General features: G+C 34.3%; 1 protein-coding gene across 2 annotated transcripts in view; it reads left to right on the forward strand.

The window, feature by feature from the left end:
* Positions 1-2,010: 2,010 nt before the first annotated feature.
* Positions 2,011-21,569, forward strand: part of GABRG1 (gamma-aminobutyric acid type A receptor subunit gamma1) — a 75,827-nt gene continuing 56,268 nt past the window's right edge. The window contains exons 1-2 of one of the 2 annotated variants that reach the window (XM_059162306.1): positions 2,011-2,792; positions 17,015-17,163. In XM_059162306.1, the coding sequence (XP_059018289.1) occupies positions 2,689-2,792; positions 17,015-17,163 (253 nt within the window). In that variant the 5' untranslated portion in view covers positions 2,011-2,688. The remainder of the gene's footprint in view (positions 2,793-17,014; positions 17,164-21,569) is intronic. The other variant, XM_059162296.1, reaches the window with a different exon arrangement.

Below are 21,569 nucleotides of genomic sequence, written 5' to 3' on the forward strand. Positions count from 1 at the left end.
TGCATGACACCTGATCTGTTTTTTCTTGAGTATTATCTTGTGAGATACTATGCTTGTTTGATTAAGTATAGTATACTTACTCGGCTTTTTCTGGGACTCACAATATATGTCACCTCTCCAATCTGGTTTATTAAAATCAAATGAAACAGAATATTAGGGCCAAGACATGGCTGATATTCAAAATAATTATTCTTTCTTCGGATTCGGGAGGGCCCAGATCCCTTTTACTCAGTTTATGGGGAATTATAATTAACAATAGCAGCAGAATTGGGTCAGTTTTCCAGAAGATATATATTATAGAAAGGAAATTAAAAAAATCAAAGAGATAGAAATAGATAAAATTGCTTGAAAGAAAGGAGTGAGATAAATTTGAAAATATTTCAGCATAAAACTGTAAAAAATCTAGAGTTTGGAAAATACAGGAAATTTCCCAGTCTGGAAATTACTCCAGGCCTTTATCTTCTGTAAGAGTAAATAGGCAACGTGTAATCATGCAAGGGTATATCCTTCACCCTTCCTTCATTAATTTCACTTAACTGTTCTCAGCTTCTTTCAGTTATATATAAGAACAATAAGAGTGAAACCTTGTTAAGAATTTTTGATGGCACTTCCTGGGATGCCTGGGTGGCTCAGTTGGTTAAGCAGCTGCCTTCGGCTCAGGTCATGATCCCAGCGTCCTGGGATCGAGTCCCGCATCGGGCTCCTTGCTCCGCAGGGAGCCTGCTTCTCCCTCTGACTCTGCCTTCCACTCTGTCTGCCTGTGCTCACTCTCACTCTCTCTCTCTTACAAATAAATAAATAAAATCTTAAAAAAAAAAAGAATTTTTGATGGAAGAACTATCGACTACTATTGTATAACACTATGCAGTATCATATCCCCATTAAAATATGCAAAATTCTTACCTAATCTTAGCATAATGCAAAGAGTAACAAGGCAAGTGTTTGCTATTCACTACATACCTCTAGTGAATTAATTTCTAGTTCCCTGGCTAATCAGATCAGTGAATTAGTGTGGGCATCCAATGAAACAGTTAAATAACTATACAAAGCACATTCCTAATTAAAGCAGAAAAAGAAAGTCTACTCAGATTTATATTGACTTCAACTTTTAACTAAATTTATTCACCTCAGAATCTATTATAATGAAACTTTTTTGTTAAATAAATTATTTGGTATGGGTTACCTTGACTAACATGCTTTGTTGAAAAGAATAATGCTGCCTAATTAATGTTTAGTAGGAGAAGAAAACAAGGAGGTCAATACTATTTTCAGAGACTAAAAAGATGGAGAGTTAGTCAGAGAGGAGAGAAAAGCCCGGCACTGCACCGTTATTCTGGGCCAGGAAATATCTGTAACCTTGTTACTGCCATCCAGTTCCTTTAAGTGATTTCAGAAGATAAGGTAGCAACAGTTACCCTACGCTTATGCACAAACACTGTTTCTTCTGCCCTGAATTATTTGCCTGGAGACAAATACTCTCTTTTTATCTGCCTGCTCACCCTGAAACTGGTCAATTGCAAGGGGTTGTGGGGTAACTAATAAGACAACCAAAGACCTCACCTCCAGGTGGCTTCAGTGGGAAGCAGGGATTGAGGAAGGCATAAAGGCAGAAGATGGCTGGGCAGAGACAGCCTGTTTCTACAACCAGCACCACCACTGTCTTGCCTCTACAGTTGTTCAGGCTGCCAGAGGCTTCTGGTTGCCATGGCAACTGTTGGGCTCTGCTGCAAACTCAAAGCAGAGCCTCTGAAGTTAGGTACCAAACACGGGAGCTCAACAAACGGGAAGGCAACTGGAGAGGGAGCAGAGAGCAAGGATTACCCATGTAAGAGGTCTCAGCTCCTGTGGCTAAGAGGACCATTTTAAAATAGAATTTTTCTTTATGTTTCTGTAAAATGAGATAGTTCTTGCCAGGCATTATTCCGGAGCATGATTTAGTGCCCTGAGAGAGGAGACTGCCAATCTTTTCACTCATAAAGGCAGCGGGAGGGGGGTGGAAACGTGATTATCAGGAATGCACCGAGCCCGCTCATTCATTCATTCAATTAGATATTCAGCATCTCCTGAGAGCTCATTTGTGCCGGGCACTGTGCCAGGTACCGGGACTGCAAAGCGAAATGAGACAACGCCCAACACTCACAACTAACAACGAAAATTAACAAAAATTAGCAGAACCATCGTGAGCTGGGGGAAACAGATTAGGTACTGTGTAAGCTTGCCACGCGTCTCTCTGGGAAGGCAGACTCCGAATTCAAACGCGGGAGAAAAAGAGGCAGGGACCCCCGAAATAGTGGCAGGCAGGAGGGAAGGCCAGGGGGGAGAAGGAAGCTTCTTTCCCCAGGGAGGGAATCTGTCAAGGCCACGCAAACGTTTCTCTGAGGCTGAGAGAGAGAAGAGGTTTGTTTTTCTTTTGGGAAAAACGGAGCCCTTTTCCCCACTGGGCTCGATTTCTAGTAGGAGAAGCCCCGCCTCTTTGGGCCGTAGATTGGTCCAACTCTTTTTCAGATAATTTATGCCAGCATCCTCTGTGTCTGATTGGTTCCCCGGCTCAATTCCGCTGGGAGTCGCATCCTACCTGGCTGGGAGGTGTACTGCCGAGCCACACTCATCCCCACCGTACTCTCCTGGCTGGTGCTGAGGTGGAGAAAAAGTCCTCTCTTGGAGAACTGAGCGGCCAAAGCGATCCTGATGGGTTCTTGGAAAGCTTTTCTCTTCTCTCCCTTTCTTCTGTGGAGTCAAAGTAGAGTGGTGAGGCTCATGTTCTTGTTACTGACCCTGCATCTGGGAAACTGGTGAGTAAATTCAAGGACTTAAAACTATTCTTTGGGATCAACCCCCTTCCCCCTCATTTCTTTCTTTTTTGGAAATCATTCTAAGTTAAGTAATTTGCATTTCTCTGGGCACAAGCGCAATATTTTACCATCGTTTTATTTTCTGGTTAGATACACTTATTTTCAGATAGGATGAGATGAGCCTGTGTGTGAAAGCATAGGAGGCAGTTCAGTTTTGGATTTGTTTTGTTTTGCTTTGGCTTGTTTGACTTGACACAGTGGAAACTAGTAAAGGTTCAGTTCCTAGGATGGGGAGTAGAAATGATTTTGGTACTAAATTTAGTCAATGAATGTCATTGATGAACTTTCTGGATAATTCTGCATTTTAAAGAGAAAGTTATTTTAGAGACTTGTTACACAACATGGTATGTATGATGCTTTTCTATAAGTAAATATTGATTTTTCCCTTTATTATTATTATTATTTTGCTCTTCTGGAAAAACCGAAAGTTACATTTGGAGAGAGATTATAAATATGGTTTAAAAACCAGGGTTAAGAGGGTGTTATATTTATGTTAGAGATGACATGTTTATTTTATTGAGCTATCTGAATAATTTTTGAATGTGAGTGTGTGTGTGTGTGTGTGTGTGTGTGTGTGTAAGTGTGTTTGACAGAGAAAGAGAGAGAGACAAAGAGAGAGACATTAGCAACCCCAAGCCTCCAGTTTAACAGGAACAGGATCTGGGCTCCTTTGGCTGTAATATCTTCCAATAAAACTTTGAAATCATTCTGACAGAAAAATAAAATTCCCAGGTATTGCACCTGGATATAAGAGTAGTGGTTGAAAGGAGTTAAAATATATTAAGACACAGACTCTATTATGGTCTTGGACATACTATTCATATCATGTAACTGTGTTTTATATGAATGCACATTTAACATTATATTATTGTATTATGTGATACTGTTTAGAACTCGAGTAAAACGCAATCACTATGCAGATGGAAACATGTCTTTATAACTAGTTGCATCATTACTAAAACAAAATTATTATGATTAATTTTACTACATAGCTAGAGTGAATATTTATCAGCAGATAGAACAACTATATCTTCTCTCCAAAAACAGAAAATGGATTAAAGTATGCTAAGCAATATTAGACTTGCCAGAAAATGTTTTACATATGATTTTTTAAAGTATTACAGTTTTAGTTTATTTACCTTTCTCCCTAGAAACTTAAATTCATTCTGCATGGACACAAACATACTACTGACTAATTATTTCTTGCATATAAGTCATATCATAATCACTTATTTCTTTGAATATAATGTCAAATTATAGAAGATATTTTGGCTGATCATGTGTCAGTGTTTTCATGCATCTTCATAATATTACAAATGAATCTGTATTCTCATAAGTAAAAACAGATTTACCCAGTGGGTTTCTGAAATAACAACCTGTATGCTCCTTTGCCATTATAACTGCAAGTTTCCCTTGGAACCTAATAGACAAGCTGATCACTGAAATATCTAAAACAAACCATTTAAAGAAATAATAAAGTCATAACATCTTTTGGTTTTGAGGATATTTACATTACAATTTCATAATTGGCTCCAGAACTCTCTTCAAGCTGTTCAGAGGTAGTTATGTAGTATAGCTGACACAGATGGGTTCTGGAAGTCTGGAGACATGATCTGTGTCAAGACTCCTTACCCTCTTTAAACATTTAATTCATCTAGAAAATGAAAGGCAATAGATCATTTGTGATTTCTACAAGTTTTCATTATCAATATGTTTTAGATTTGAACTAAAACATAAAACAACTCAATGGTTGCTCTATTGGTTTTTCTTTGCAGTTTTAAAGAGTAAAATTCTAATTAGAATTTCATGTACTTTTTTTTTTTAACCATATGGAAGAGTCCATGAGAGAGAAGTGTTATGCAGTTAAAATAGATAAATAATTGATTTTTATCATAATAGTTTAAGTAATTTGGAATATTCTGGCCAATCAATAAAAGAATATTCAAAAATAAATTTATATGTTTCTGTTATAATTAGCTGTCAGAGCCTCCATGATGAGAGTTTATATCTTCACTTTAAAGTAGTTACAGGTGTGGTGAAGTTCTTACCCTATTAATATTTAGCTGGAGATAACTGGTGTCAACATGGATAAGCCAGTTACATTTATATTTTCATCTCCCTTTCTCCTTGTTTGGAAGGGCCTTTCTTTTAAACTAATCATAAATGGTTCTGTATATGAGACTTCTGTTTTCTTATGTTGGTTTCTAAAATAAATCTTCAAAGTCACCTATTTGGGAATTTACCAAACTGAAATTTGTTATTTCTTATATTTAATCAGAGACAATAGCTTGTTTCCTCACTAGTTTCCATCAAATGCATAGAGGAGAGACACTATTGATTTTTATATTGCTGAAGTATGAAAGCCTATCCTATTGTTGTAACTGAAAGCTGTACTCATGGTTCCTGTGTTTCATTCTCTGTGAGGCTCCATGGCATCTTGAGAAGTTGGTTAAAATTTCTTAGCTAGATTTGGAAAAATCTAATTCTAATCAGATTTTTAAGGAGAGTTGAAAAAGTGCTTAGAGGCTTTAGTTGTTCTAAGAAGTAATTTATGATAAGCTTTGACTAAGCAGTTATATTTGAGAGAGCCCAGGGAAAATAACTTGTTTTTTTCCAAACAATTTCATGAGTCAATAATTGTACAATTTAACAGTCAGTTGCCCAAATGAAAATATTCAAATACACTTCCTTTATAAAATGTATTATTTTCAAGTAATTTCAATAATGTATTTTGTGGAGGTGGTAGTGAATGATTTTTCTTTAGGCATTTAGAGTTTTGACTTAATTTTCTAATAAAACACTGATGCAAACTTGAGGACAAAATTACTGAGTAATGATGTTCCATGACAATAAAATATTCAAAGAACCAAGGGACAAAATTCTTTTGGAACTAAAATGCAAATACTATAATAGAAAAATCCCCTGTGTATATAGTCTTTTAGCTATATCCCTCTTCTATTTTGTTTCATTATATACTATCAGACATACCTCTGCCTAAGCAATAAAAGCAGATGTTAGACTTTTCATTCAATCATGAAATAGGCTAATCTAATATTTTATAGTTATATAAAGGTGATTAGAATTTGTCTAAGAAAATATTAATGATGGCAGGGTCCCAAAGGAGAGGAGACAAGCAAGGTGGAAAAGTGGGGAAAAAAGGCTCTTGAGATGTTATCAAAATATGATAAATGACTATCATGAGAGAAAGAGGAAAGGTGGGCATAAATTAAATGTATGGGCCTCAGGAGGATAATTCACATATACACCAGGTACCACTTGAGAATCCTGGACTTGGCCATTAGAATGTAAATTCTGGTTTTAGCTCCACCATTTCCCACTAGGGTGATTTCAGGAAAATCTTTGAGGCAGAGAGTTCTCATTTGTGAAAATGGAAATGACATTCTCCTTTCCAGCTTGTTTCAAGACCAAGAGAGAAAATTTGTGCCAAGTACATAGCACTTAAAATTTTAACTGAAAAGATATAACAACAGATATTCTGAGAATTACAGTGATTCTAGTATTATTTATACTGGTTAAAATTGTCTCAATTACAGTAAAGTCCTTGAATCCTTATGCATTATTAGACACGTTTTAGATTCCAGAGAGATCATTCATTCTTTTAATCAACAAATATTTCTTGAATACCTGTTACAAGCCATACACAGTGCAACACGCTGGGTTTACAGTGGTGAATAGACTAGACATGAGTACTACCTATATGTCATTTATACTCACTGCCAAGGCCTAGATTATGGTATTACTCAAACCAAAACATCTTGTCGTCACAGTAAGGAAACATACACTCAGAACTCCAAGGTTGAACAGAACTGTCTGCTGTTAGAAAAGATCTCAATCAAGGAAAGAAAATTAGAGAGCCATGAGATTTCTCATCACAGTACCAGAAGACTATGGGGGAAATGTTTCCAAAATTATAAAGATAAATGTTCAACCTAGAACGTTATACTTAGTTAAGTAACCAGTCAAGTATGTAGAGATAATATTGCTTAAATACTGTTCTCCCCATTTTGCAGATGGGAAAGCTGGGGCACAGCAATTTTTAGGAACTCGCTGAACATCTTATTGCTGCTAAATGCTGAATCCGAGACTCAAGTCCATGTGTTTTATGCCCAGAGCCTGCATTCTTTCACACTTCTCAGATTACAAATGCAATATAAGTTACAGCAAATAGCATGACTCTGGATGAATGAGAAAAAAATGAAAAGAGGGATGTTAAGAATAAGGAAAGGAAAGAACAGACGATGTCATTGGTAGAAGCATAGTAAGCATAAAAATCTACTGTGTACCTATCACATAATCTGGAATATTATATGTAGTGCTAAATTAATTATTTTAGGAAAAACTTCAACAAAGTGGAACACTTGATCTAAAAAGAATATCATAGGTTAAAGAGTTAAAAGGAATAATTTGGAATTCAGAGAATTTTTTTTGAGGACTCAGATAGCAACTTATTTTTAAAGATGCTATATAAAATCATGGTTGAATTTATTACACATAGGTATAGCAAACAAACCATAAGTGAATAGGGAAAGCTATGGGGAGGCAGATTTTCTTTCAACACTAAAGGCCTCTAACAAAATAATGGATGTCTTATCACTAGACTTCTTCAAGCAGAAGCTTGTTAGAGTTCTTGTACTCTGTCGGAGGCAGATGAAATTTATGTCTCTTTCTATTTTTAAATATCTCAGAATCTAATTCTATTTGTACTAAAATAGTTTAACCAACTGAAGCCTCATGTTTCAGGAAATAGTCTTAGCTATTAATTCACTCAGTAAACATTTATTGAGCATTAGCATTCATTCAACAAATTTACTCAGTGCCTACTGTGTGTTAAGCAGAGTTCTAACAACTGGAGATGCAGTGGTAAGTAAGACAGAATCGTTTCCTAATAGTGTTTGTGTCCTGAATACGGGGCATATATGTAAGAATATATGCTAGATGCACAGGACAAAGAAGACAGAGTCCCTGTCTCCAGAGAATCTGAACTCTAGTAGTTTATGTTGGTTATAAAATGCTATATTTGCTACTCAGAATTCTAGATGAGCTATAATGGGGACATCAAGGAAGCAGGCATCAGTTGCTACTCTGGGGAAAGACTGAATTCTGTCAGCTGTCTTGTATTAGTGAAGGAGAGACAGATAGATTGGAAAGAGAGAGAACATTACTAGTCTGTGGCCAGCAGTATAGTCTCACAGTTTAATAGGTCTTTTAAAATTGAAAACTGTATTCCTACATCTTCTGAGAGATCCTTTACTCTGGTCATCTAACCTGTGGCATTAAAATAGCAACATCCTGGGTGCCTGGTAGCTCAGTTGGTTGGCTGTCTGCTTTTGGTTCCAGTCATGATCTTGGTGTCCCAGAGATCCAGTTCTCCATGGGGCTCCCTGCTCAGTGGGGGGGGGGGGGGGGTCTGCTTCTCTCTCTGCCCCTCACTCCATGTTCTCTCTCTCGTATGCTCATTCTCTCTGAAATAAATAAATAAAATATCAAAAAATAAATAAATAAAATAGCAACATCCTGTTGTAGTCTGTATCATTTAGTTTAATAGTGAACTTCCAAACTGTAGGAATCCATTTCCTCCCGGATAAAATGTATTTTGAGATTTAAAATTTCTCCTTATTTTTAGACAAAAACATTGAGTAACACAGTAGTAGAGATTGTGCTAGGCATTAAGGAGAGAGAAGCACTCTAACCTGCAACTACCTGGGCATTTCAGAAAGTCTATGATTGGAATATAGTTAATCTAATATAAATAGTTTAATATTTGATCATACCATTTAATATGGTATGATCAGGTGATTTGGTTCTCCAGGTAGCTTTAAGACTGCTAGAATCAGATTCTGGACAAGTTAATATTGGAGTAGATTTCTAGGACTGTTACTTGTGGTTGCACAGTTTGTGAATTGCTTAACCACAGGGACATTACTCAACTCTCACTCATCCTAGTTATGTATAATTATCAAAATAATCTTCCAACACAGGAAGAAGAGTGTTTGGTGTAAAGATTGGCTTTTCCACAAAATAGCCATATTGACTAGAACAAAGTAACCGTATTGGCTAGATTAAATTTAAGTGTTACTCTGACATATATGTTCTATAAACTAATTTGTGGTTCTGTGCAGGTGGTTTATGAGTGTATGTTTGTGTCTGTCATTTCCTTAGTAAGAGTTCTTTTTGAAAAACCTTCAAACTGTCACACCTGGAATGACTAGAAAGATAGTTTTGCTGTTTTTGTTCTATGCATTTGGATTCTCTTCTTTTTAAGTGAATGGGTCTGAAGGTATCCTTATGTCAATGAAAATATTTTAATCTCTCATTTTGTAATCCCAAGACTTAGAATAAAAGCATATTTTTCTGCATTCAAAGGAACTAATTGCCATTTCCTTCTTCAACTTAATTTTAAGATCTTTTAATATGTGTTCTAATTTAATCAGCCTCCACTTTACAAAGTTTTTAGCCCACTTATAGAATTTATCTGATGCATAAGAACATCGAAGGCTTAGAGAATATGAATGTCATGAAGAATTATATTGTTTCTAAGACTAATTTCTGTTCTGTCAAGATCTATATATATAAATTGGAACAATAGAGAATTCAGTGTTTATTTTAATATATTTTCAACCCAGTTGTCATTTTTAATAGACTTAATGAAAATTATGGTTTATTTTCTCTTCTCTAAAATATGTGTTTTTTTTTTTTTTTAATTCTGGCAGGACAAATTTCACCTAACAATTCCCTTTTTCATTAATTTCTGTAAACTCCCTTATTGATTCTTGTACTTAGTTATAATGATTTTAACCTCTAATGTCTGAACTATGGGATTCAAATTAAAACTTCATTAATTCTATAAGCTAATTTGGGGAAAATATATTAACAATCTTGTTTAATAGCCAAAATGTTTACTTTGCCTTTTTTTCTGTTTTTTTATTCTTCATTTATTTTTCACATAAAACTTGTACCTACCTTACTACATTTCCTCTTAGTAATTGTATAAGCCATATTGTTACTGTGAAAAAAAATTTGTTTTTATTTATGAGAGATTGGTTCTGGTTTCAGAAAGGTACTTTCTTTTTTTAATTAATTTTATATTAGATTACCTATAATAATAAATTCTCCTATTAAGGCCAACAGTTACAGTTTTTAGTTATTTATTTCCTTGATTCACTGTAATTTTAGCTGCAAATAGCAAGATGAGATCTAATATTCTTTCCATTTATTCAATGAATATTTTTATTGGACACCTACTATGTGTTAGGCATTGGGCTATGTACTAATGATACCACACTGAAAACCTTAACCCTTGTCTTCGAAGAGCTTAGAGAAGGTCATAAATAAATAAGGTAGTTAATTAAGATACAATGTGATCAGTTTCATGGGAGAGGTAAGCCCTGGACATTTCGGAAACACAAGGTGGAACACATTTACTTAATATTCGGGGCTAGGCTCCCTCTACCTTCCTCAAATTTCCTAAGTATTCACCTCTATGTGTGTTAACTGATGGATCCTATATTCCACTGTGTTAAAAAAAAAAAAAAAATCATCCAATTGAGTGGACTATCATTTCACCTCTCTAAAACTCTGAAAGTTCAGATCTATAATCCTGTCATACTTTTACTTCTTTTGTTTCCCTACTAACTTTTACAAATAATAAAAATGATTCAGAGCTACAACTATAGAAAAAAGGTCTGTACAAAAGAATTTAGCAGCTAGAAATTAAAGGAAAAAAGAAAACAAAATTCTCTTTTTTATTCTTTACTGTGTTTTTCTCAACTTTTAATTTCAGATCTAAAATCAATAGCTCTAACTACTCTTTAAAAGCTAGCTCCTGTAGGCTTTGGCATTAGGGTATCTTCTACTCAGAAACATTAAAAGGGGTATGTTTCTCTTCTAGAACCTGTAGCTTGACTTATGCTTATAGAAACATATCTGGTATTTATAAATAAATACTAATCTTCTATGAGCAACAGCTCATAAATGAGGCCTGGCTTTGGAGTTTCTTCTCCATCATTTAAACAGATGAATGGAAGAGTTTTCCCCAGGTGTCAGAACCAGGACATTTGCAGTCACCTCTATATGAACTATATAAAGTTTGGCTATATAATTTATCTTCCAAATGAGGCCATTTTGTGAGTGAAAGAGGGTGCTATTATTGTTCTAGGACAACAGGTGTAAACCAAAGCCATCCTGGGCAAACCCTGATGAATGTCAAGCTTTTTTTTTATGAAAGATAGTTTATATTAATTGATTGACTTGCTCTATAGACTTATATGATTTTTCTCTAGCTATAAAGATGAATTTTCTTCATAATTATATGGTATAACATACCTTGTTTTACTTAGCCTGTGTTTGTTATTATTAGTTAAAAACGTTTGCTTGTTTTATTAAGAAGAGTAATACGTTCATTAAAGTAATTTTTCACATACAATAACTTATATAAATAGATTGATTTGTGTCATGTCTTAAAATAGCTTAGGCAAAAAAAGACAAACCAACATTGGTGTAGGTGACTCAAAAATTTTCTTTAGTAAATAATTAGTGCTGTCCGTTAAAAAAGCGTGAGAAGCAGAAATGTTGAAGAAGCAGATGCCAAGATGAGTTAGACGTGGAAGAGATTTTTCAGAGAAATGCTGTGTAAGATAAATAGGAGGAAGTGGAAGTAAGCTGAGATGGGCCTCAGATAGTAGTGGTCTGACAGCTCTCGGGTGACTGGGGGGTAGGGAGAGCAGTTTGTGTCAGAGGAGTCTCAGACTCCTGGGCACTTCCAATAAAGTGTTGACCAGGCCAGTGAGAGTTATCTAACAGGAGTTGTCCTTTAGAGAAGCCCCTACCTAGTCCTGCAGGAATGGACAGGTCCTAGGACTGCTTCTATGTTCAGTTATTGCTTCTATGTTCCGTTATTGCTGAAAGCTGCTGGGGGAAACTTGGGTCTGGTGCCCATGCAGTTCGGGTCTGGAAAGTTTGCAGCTGGGATATCAGTTAACTCTGTTCCCATGGAAGAAGTAAGTAGCGAATTTTCAGGGCTGTCACTGTTGTTTTCTTAGCAGAGCATCAAGCTCTGCTTCTCTCCATAAAAGGCTCTATTTAATTATTTAATTTTATGATTAAAAATGTATTTCAGGGGTGCCTGGGTGGCTCAGTCATTAGGCGTCTGCCTTTGGGCTCAGGTCATGATCTCAGAATCCTGGGATCAAGGCCCTCATCGGGCTCTCTGCTCAGCGAGGAGCTGCTTCTCCCTCTCCCACTCCCCCTGCTTGTGTTCCCTCTCTCACTGCATCTCTCTCTGTCCAATAAACAAATAAAAGCTTAAAAAAAAAATGTATTTCAAAATACTATCTGATTTATAAGAAAAGCCAACTCATTTTTAGGTAGACATTAATGACAAATTACCTCCTTTTCATGTACTTATATTATAAAATTCTACAAAAAGATTCTAACACATATTAACATATAGACAAAATTCAATTTTCTGCAGCTCTGCTAGTGTAGAATTCTTAGTGTACTCATTATGCCACTTTTCCATTAAATCTTCAGCCATTTTACATATAGGTTTTGGTAAAAATAAATTGTTGTATGTTATTTTTCATATAACATTAAAATATGAAAATAATTTTCTATTTTTGTAGACTATTCACAAAGTCAGTTAAACATACATCCATAAATCATAGGGTTACACAATTATTTACTTAAACATACTTTTAGTATTTAAAATTTGTGCTATCATAAATAATACTGTGATAAACATCTTTGCATATGATGGTTTTCTTCTTTTTTTTTTTTAGGATTTTATTTATTTATTTGACAGAAATGGACATAGCAAGAGAGGAAACACAAGCAGGGGGGGTGGGAGAGGGAGAAGGAGGCTTCCTGTTGAGCAGGGAGCCAGATGCAGGACTCCAGGACTCTATCCCAGGACCCTGGGATCTTGACGTGAGCCTAAGGCAGATGCTTAATGACTGAGCCACCAAGGCATCCCGCATATGATAGTTTTTCTCTATCATTTGTTTAAATAGTTTTCTCCTTTATTAGAAAATAAGGTAATTTAGATCAGGAATACAACTTGGTCTTTGCGGTACATGATATTACCCTTATAAATGAATTAAAACATTGGATTGAAAGTTAAACACACATGTTATTAAGTCTTTTTCATCAGAGAATGTGTGTGTGATTCCCCCAAATTATTATTCCAACCTTTTGGAATTCAAGGATGGAGATTAGCATCCTATCCACGCACAATCCAAATGTACTAATTACCTACCGTAAGTGTTGCTGTATTCTTATGAATTAGAAAACTCACAGTCCAAGTCCAACCACCTGGATTTTTTATTAAAGATAAAATGAGATGATACTGTGGAAACTCCCTCCCCCCCCAAAAAAAAAATGTGAGAGAGAGAAAACAGCCTTCAAATTAAGTTAATTTTCTCTGTTCTGTTATTTAATAAGGTATATCCTGGAAACCCTATACATCTATTTTTTCTCATCTGTAAATTAGAAATATTAATTTTTATTTCATGGGATTATTCTAGATTAAATGAAATAAAATGTGGAAAGAATGTAGCACACAATTCCTGACACATGGTAAGAAATTAATGGTGCCATATAAGCACTCAGCTTTTGTTAGTAACAATAAAAAAAATCAATCTTTAAAATAACAGTTATTAAAATTTTATACTCAGGGGTCTAAATGCATTTCCATTAATTGTAAAATTAAAATTTTTCAAGTTATTTAAAAGAAATCCTTGAGCATGAGTCAAGAAAGGTCTCAGTGTTACATAAGAATCATACTTCTTTCCCCCAAATGAATGGCCACTCAATGTATATAAACATTACAAGAGTCCTCCAGCCTGTAAAAGATATTAAGACATCAGATAAACTATGTGAATTATTTTTAAATTATAACAAGTACTTTTTCATTACCCAAAATAATACCAATAAGATCTTAATGTAATTAATGAATATTCTGAAGGTAATTTAGAAAGCTTGGAGGGAAGATGCAGAAAAAATTAACTATAATGAGATTTCTTTTCTATTTTTACCAAAAATGAGGACAGTTAGCTTTGTGGTAGCACTGAGATTCTCATCTTAACCTCTGAGCTAGCTGGGGAAAGGGGAATATAAATCACTATGAGCATGCGCTTTTGGATTATCAGGATGTTGTTACTGTTAAAAAATAGAAAAAGCTTTTTATTTTTTTTTTCCCCTGGAAACTTCCATTTAACTACAATCATGTTTCAAAGAAAGATCACTGCTTATATGTGCACTGGCCTGCCTCTAACCACCAGATGTTTCATTCTATAAAACTGGGATTTAAAGCTAAATGGATGCTCTAAAATTTGGGCTGTTGCCAGTGACTTAGCAATTCTAATTAGATAAGATAACTTTCCTGGAGGACATTCCAGCAGGGACTCTTTATACTTCAGTATTTTCAGTGCTTTCGTTTATGAATGAATGCATGTATGTGTATGTATGTATTTTATTATAGGAAATAAATTATTTTAAATAAATCATATAGCTATATTTCTATACTATATATTTTTTAAAGTTAAATATGGCAGGACAATTAATGTAAATAAGCTCTTCATTAAAAACCTGTTAACTTAATGTACCATAAGTGTTCACACATGAATTTAGGTTGTGTACTGTGGTAGTACACTACCCTCGAATCTCAGCAGCTTATGACCCTGAGTGCTGATTTCTCATTCAGGCTACATGTCCCTTATGGGTCAACTGTGGCTCTGTCCATGTTGTCTTCACTCTGGGAGTGAAGTAATGGTGAAATCTTTATGTAGGCTGGTCTTTTGGCAGAAGCACAAGAATGATACGGTGAACTGTGCACTGCCATTAAACCTTCTGATTAGTAGTGATGCATGTCACACATACTCATTAGCCAAAGCAAATCACAGGGCCACACCTGAGTTCAACAGAACAGGGAAATATAATCCTCCACAGCAAGGAAGGAACATTTCAGGTCACATGACCAAGTCAGAAGTCAGTAGAGTGAAAAGTATAATTCTCTGACAAGAAGGAGAGAAGAAATATTGAGAATAATAGCCCACCCCACTATCTGCTGATAATAACTATCCATAGAATTCTATGGAGAAAAATGAGGTAGCAAATACTTTAAGGTAAAGATGTAATTTATAATATTAATTTGTACTCCTTAAGGATAAAAGTGTGGATTTGCAATATATGTATATACCAAATCGTTCTGCTGTAAATCTTAAATTTATAGTATAATATATGCCAATTATATCTTAATAAAACTGGACATTTTTTAAAAAGATTTAATTTACTTAGAGAGAGAGAGCGCGTGCATGTGGGTAGAGGTAGGGGCAGAAGGAGAGGAAGAGAACTATCATGCTTAGCGAAATAAGTCAAGCGGAGAAAGACAACTATCATAACATCTCTCTGATATGAGGAAGTGGAGATGCAATATGGGGGGTTAAGGGGGTAGGAGAAGAATAAATGAAACAAGATGGGATTGGGAGAAAGACAAATCATAAGTGACTCTTAATCTCACAAAACAAACTGAGGGTTGCTGGGGGGAGGGGGGTTGGGAGAAGGGGGGGTGAGGTTATGGACATTGGGGAGGGTATGTGCTATGGTGAGTGCTGTGAAGTGTGTAAACCTGGTGATTCACAGACCTGGGGATAAAAATATATTATATGTTTATAAAAAATAACATATGTATTTATATAATAACATATATATATATAACATATATATATAATTTTTACCCCAGGGGATAAAAATATATTATATGTTTATAAAAAATAAAAAAAAATTAAAATTAAAAAAAAAAAAAAAAGATACTCCCCTCTAAGCTGGGAGCCTGAAGCAGGACTCAATTTCAGGACTCTGAGATCATGACCTGAGCTAAAATCAAGAGTGGGCCGCTTAACTGATTGAGCCACCCAGGCACCCCTGGGGGGGGGGTGGAATTTAAGAAGGATAAAGACAGTGAGCGCTGCATTAGCTAAGATGTTTTATGTGCAAAGCAGAAGAAATCTAAAAGGATACTGTAGAAAAATCAACTCAAGATATTAAATCAAATTTGCATGTTTACTGCTAGAGGGAAGCTTATCTCTGAAACATATACAAATAACTCATATATTTTGGATTTACCTGACTTCACTAATGTAAGTGTTTAGTCTTTGGACCCCTTTTCACTGGGGGACTGAGATGTACTAGAGTAGGTGTTCAGTCTAAGATGATCATACTCATTTGAAGATGGCATTCTTTATGAGGAATAAAGAGAAGAGTAGTTTGCTTTACTTTTGATGAATTGTAGATGAACATCTCTATTGCTGCATTTTCTACCACAGTGCAGAGTTAAGCTGAATCCATATGCTTGTTAAATACAACGGTATAGTGAGAAGCCTTGACTGGAGAGTTAGGACTCGATTCTCAGCTTTGCTAATAAGTGAGTTTGTGAATGGCTAGTTCTCTACTGTCTTCAGTTTTCTCATTTATAAAATAAAGGCAATGGCATTACTTGATTTCTGAAGTCTCACTTCTAGTCATAAAACTTGATAGTCATGCCCCTCTCCATAAAATGTGGCAGGTCAGTCACCCATTCATGATTTGATGACAAGACAATCTCTGACAAATTCTTGGAATGTGATACCTGGGTTCTTCTGAATTGAAAGGAAGAATCATAGATGTGTTCAATACTTTTTCCTTTATTCTTCTTTTTTACACATGCATTTTTAAATATCTCACCAGTTATTACAAATTTTCTTGTATTTATTTACCTTTTATTTTTGTATTTTTGGGTATGGTGGTTTAGAGTCACTATATACAGTTATACAGAGTGTGTACTATACAAATCTATGACTGCCATTCACATTTTCAGTGCCTAATCTCTACCGCCTTTAAAAACAGCTGCGGTGGCCAAGATTTAATTTATTATTTCAATATTATATGTTTCATTTCTTGTATTGAATTCTTAATTTTTGAGTATTATTATAATAGTATGGTTCATAGGAGGAAAGCATTAGCCTTACTGAATGTTATATACTATTAATGCTTGTTCCCATCTTAATATTTCCTAACAGAATTATAGGAATTATGATTATCTAATACTGTGTTTTTCAGTACAGAATTTGGTTGAACTTTTTATCACTCAATTTTTTTTAATTATTTAGTGTTGATAAAGTGGATGACGAAGATGATGAGGATTTAACAGTGAACAAAACCTGGGTCTTGGCACCAAGGATTCATGAAGGAGATATAACACAAATTCTCAACTCATTGCTTCAAGGCTATGACAATAAACTTCGCCCAGATATAGGAGGTAAGTTTGAGTTATGTTGGGATTTTGCTGACCTTATTTTGGTGGAAACCTACTTTACTGATGTTATTTTAATCATACAGTTCATATTCCTTGAGTATCTGATGTATGTCAGAGACTTCTAGGTTTGATAATTATTTAATTGGCACTGTTGAGAAATTCTGTCTGATGTGGGAAGAAAGGCATACAAATATTTCTGAAGTTATTATTTTACAACTGCTACAATAAAGGGTACACCAGCCAAGTTTTGATAAAACTGCCTGAAAAGCTGAGTGGTATTTCATAAAAAAGAATATTTAAAAGGTAAGTTGTGTTCTAATTTTGTACAAATGCAGCACTGTCTTAATTAATTATAAACCTATAATAGTGTAGGTAATCCTACTTTTTTTTCTTAGTCATTTGCATTTATGTATAAGTTTTATAATAATTAACTTCTAAGTCCCCCTAATGACATTAAAAAAAAAACTCAAATTATAAACCAGCCGACATTTTCATTGGGAATGCATTAAATCTATGGTCAATATGGGGAAATTGAAATCATTACCATATTGAATTTTTATTATACTAAATTAATATTCAAATTCATCATATATTTCTTTATTTATGCATTTATTTTTATTGTTTCCTGTGAAGAAGTATTGAATATATTTTACTAGATTTAATTCTATATATTTGGAATTTGTGTTGCAAGGGTAAATAGATTTTTTAAATTTTATTTTCTAATTTTATATTAGCAGTATATAGAAAAGTTATTTTGCATATTTATTTTGTCTACAGGAAACTTGTGAAATTTCTTTCTCACTTTTAATTGTTTATTGTTATATTCTGCTAGATTTTCTACAAAGATAATAACTTATAAATGACTACATTGCAAATAGTGTGTCTCTTTGTAAATAATAAATATTTTGTTTTATTTCCAAAATTATACTTTTTTCATGTCATGTTGCATTGGCTAAGACTGGAGTAAATTTGAATAGCTTTGGGTTTTCCTGATATCAGGGAGAGCAATTCATATTTTACTATTAGGTATGATTGCTATAGGCTTTTTTTTTTTAAGACAATCTTTGTAAATCCTTCTCTTCTTATTTTGCTGGAGTTCTTTTTTCCTTCTTAATGTTTCAAATAATTTCTGTAAATCTATTGAAATAATCATATCAATTATATATTGCCCCGTATTCTGCTTACCATTTGTTCTGTAAGTAACTGTCTGATTTTTAAACCTCAAACCAAATTTTCATTTCCGTAACAAATGGCATTTGGTTGTGATACGGTAACCTTAAAATATATCACTAGTTTCAGTTTGATAATGTTTTGTTTTGGAATTTTACATCTATGTTGATGAAGGACATTAGAGATTTATTTAACTTCCTATAATGTGTTTTTCAGTGTTGGAACCGAGATCATGCTAACTTCTACAAATGAATTGTTTTCCCTCACTTTTCATCTTTGAAAGAGTTTGTGTAAAATGGATGCTATTTCTTCCTTAAATATTTAGAGAATTATATGAAGTTATGCTGGCCTAGAGTTTAATTTGGGGAAGAATTTTTAACAATTTAATTAGTTTAATAATTTTGTAAACAACCTCTTAAGGAATAAAAATTTTCAAATTTGCTAGTTTTAAATTGCTTCATAATAACTTTTGTGATTTTTTGATGTTTTTAGTATCTGAGCATCTGAGCTTTTTACCTCTTTATCATTTCTGATATTAGTAATCTGTTCTTTCATTTATGAGTTAATCTTGAAAGACTTTCTCAATTCTATTAGTGTTATCATAAAATCAAAATTTGGCTTTGTCAATTTTTTCTGTTGAAAAACTTTCTTCTTTTTTTTAAAGATTTATTTGAGAGAGAGAGAAAGATAAAGTGAGCACATGCATGGGAGCAGGGTAGAGGAAGGGAGAGAGAGAATCCACTAGGAAACTACTCAGTGTGGGAGCCCAGCAGGGACGCACCTGAGTGGAAACCATGAGTTGGCCCCTTAACCGACTGAGCTGCCTGAGGGCCCTGAAAAATCTTCTTAAATTTCATTGTTTTACAACATTTGGTTTATTATGCTAATCTAATTTCCTCATATGCAATGGGCTGTTTTCTTAGATTGTTTTAATTATTTAATTTTAAAGTTTAACACTTAGCCTTAATAAAATGGTATCCATACATGGAATTTCCACAAACCCTTTAACCATAATGTTAACATTTTATATAACCATAGAAATCCTAAACTAAATCAAGAAAATAATATCCAGAATACCATTAACTACTCTAGAAACATTATTCAAAATATGGCAGGTGCCTCACTAATGTCTTATCTGTTTCAGAATTTCAACAAAGATCACACAATGTATTTTGTTCTCATGTCTTTTTATTTTCCTCCAATCTGATATAATTTCTATTTTCCTGTATGTTTCATAAACTTGATAACTTTAAAGAGTACTGGCCAGTGGAATGTCTGTCAGTTTGTTTGGTATTTTCATTACTCCGCTGAGTTGATACATTTTTGCTAAGGATAACAAGAACTGATTGTGTGCCCTTTCAGTGTGTTGTATTAGGAGGTATGTGATGTGAACATATCTTATTACTGGTGGTATTAATTTTAACACTTGGTTAGTGTGGTTTCATGTAGGTTTCTCCACTGTAAAGTTATTATTTTTCCCCTTCTAGATTAATACATATGTTATGAGGAGATATAGTCAGGAGCATGGTCAACTACGTAAAAGTTTCTCAGCCCATGTTTGTCCATTAAGCTAGTATCCATCAATGATTATTATCTGTAACAGTATTTATTACTGTGTTGTTTGCCTAGTGGTGACTCATCATCACTCCTTCTGTGCATAATATTTGTAAGTGTACTATAAGGAAGAGCTGTGTTTATCCTCCATTTATTTATCTATTCATTTATACTCAGTATAGACTTACATATATGTTTTACTTTATAGCTTATAATCCATTACTATCATTATTATGTTGCTCAAAATAAATTTGGCACTGAAACTTCCAATAGTTTGGCTTCTGTGTCCCTTCATATGTCTCCATCATTTTCTGATCACATCCTTACTTTTTTTTTTTAAAGATTTTATTTATTTATTTGACAGACAGAGATCACCAGTAGGCAGAGAGGCAGGCAGAGAGAGAGGGAAGCAGGCTCCCTGCCGAGCAGAGAGCCCAATGCGGGGCTCCATCCCAGGACCCTGGGATCACGACCTGAGCTGAAGGCAGTGGCTTTAACTCACTGAGCCACCCAGGCGCCCCACATCCTTACTTTTTAGTTCATAAGATATTCCTGGCTCATCTTGATCCAAGCAGTGAGATTCACCATTTCTCCAAGGTATTGAGAAATCAAGATCAGGGCAGTAGGTATATTCATTAATATTGGGTGTTAGTGCTTCTTAAGCATTTCAAGTGAGGAGAAGTAGAAAATATATGTTCTACAAACACATTCACAATGATCTATATTTCTATCTCTATCCCTTTTTACATGTATTGTAAGCCATGAGTTCATACTGACAGCTCTGCTTCCGAACTAAACACCATGGGATTCATTCTACTGTTTTCTATTTCCTTATTTGTAATTCCTTTTATCAACAGTGAGACACCTGGCTCTGATTTATCCAAAGTATATTTTCTTATTTTTTTCAATTCCAGTAAATATAAAATGGAGTTCTAAAATTTTAACATGCCATTTGACAATGAAAATAAATTAACTGGAATAAAATACTCAAGTACAATTATTTTCATCTTCAGTTTTACAGAATATAATTAAAATATTGTTAACCAACTTAAGTTCTTATCTTTCCTATTTCCTTCAATGGTTATTTTATTCATTTTTAATACAGTTTGGCTCAAGTATCACTGGTTATATTCCACTTTGAGAAGAATTCATCCATGTCTACTTTTAGTACTTGCATGATTTTATTTGTTTATATTTAATTCCCTAATCCATTTGGAGTTATTCTATGGTATGAAGTATGAATCTAATTTTTATCTTTACCAAGTGGCTTTTCTGTTTGCTAAGCATCATTTATGAATGAAATCGATTTTTGCTTTTGTTATTTGAGACACTCACTTTCTCATATATTACATTTTCTTGTGAACTTTGGTTATTCCTGATCTTTCTGTTCCATTCTCTCATCTGTTTTTCTATTTGTCACTACACTATATTAATAATAGAGCTTAAACAGTACATTGAGGCTAAAACATTTTGTATTAATGTCTTGTAAGACTAGTTCCACCTCGTGGTTTCATGTTGTTTTGTTTTTTCCTATCAGTTTTTCTGTTTTGTTGTTGTTGTTTCTTTGTTTTGTTTTCTTCTTTTTGGAGTTTTGGGGGTTTTTTGGAGAGGGAGAGAGAGAGTGGGAGGAGCAGAGAGAGGGAGAGAAAGAATCTTAAGCAGGCTTGACACCCACGGCTGAGCCC

This window comes from Mustela lutreola, chromosome 1, assembly GCF_030435805.1.
Source record: "Mustela lutreola isolate mMusLut2 chromosome 1, mMusLut2.pri, whole genome shotgun sequence".
Classification (NCBI taxonomy): domain Eukaryota; kingdom Metazoa; phylum Chordata; class Mammalia; order Carnivora; family Mustelidae; genus Mustela; species Mustela lutreola.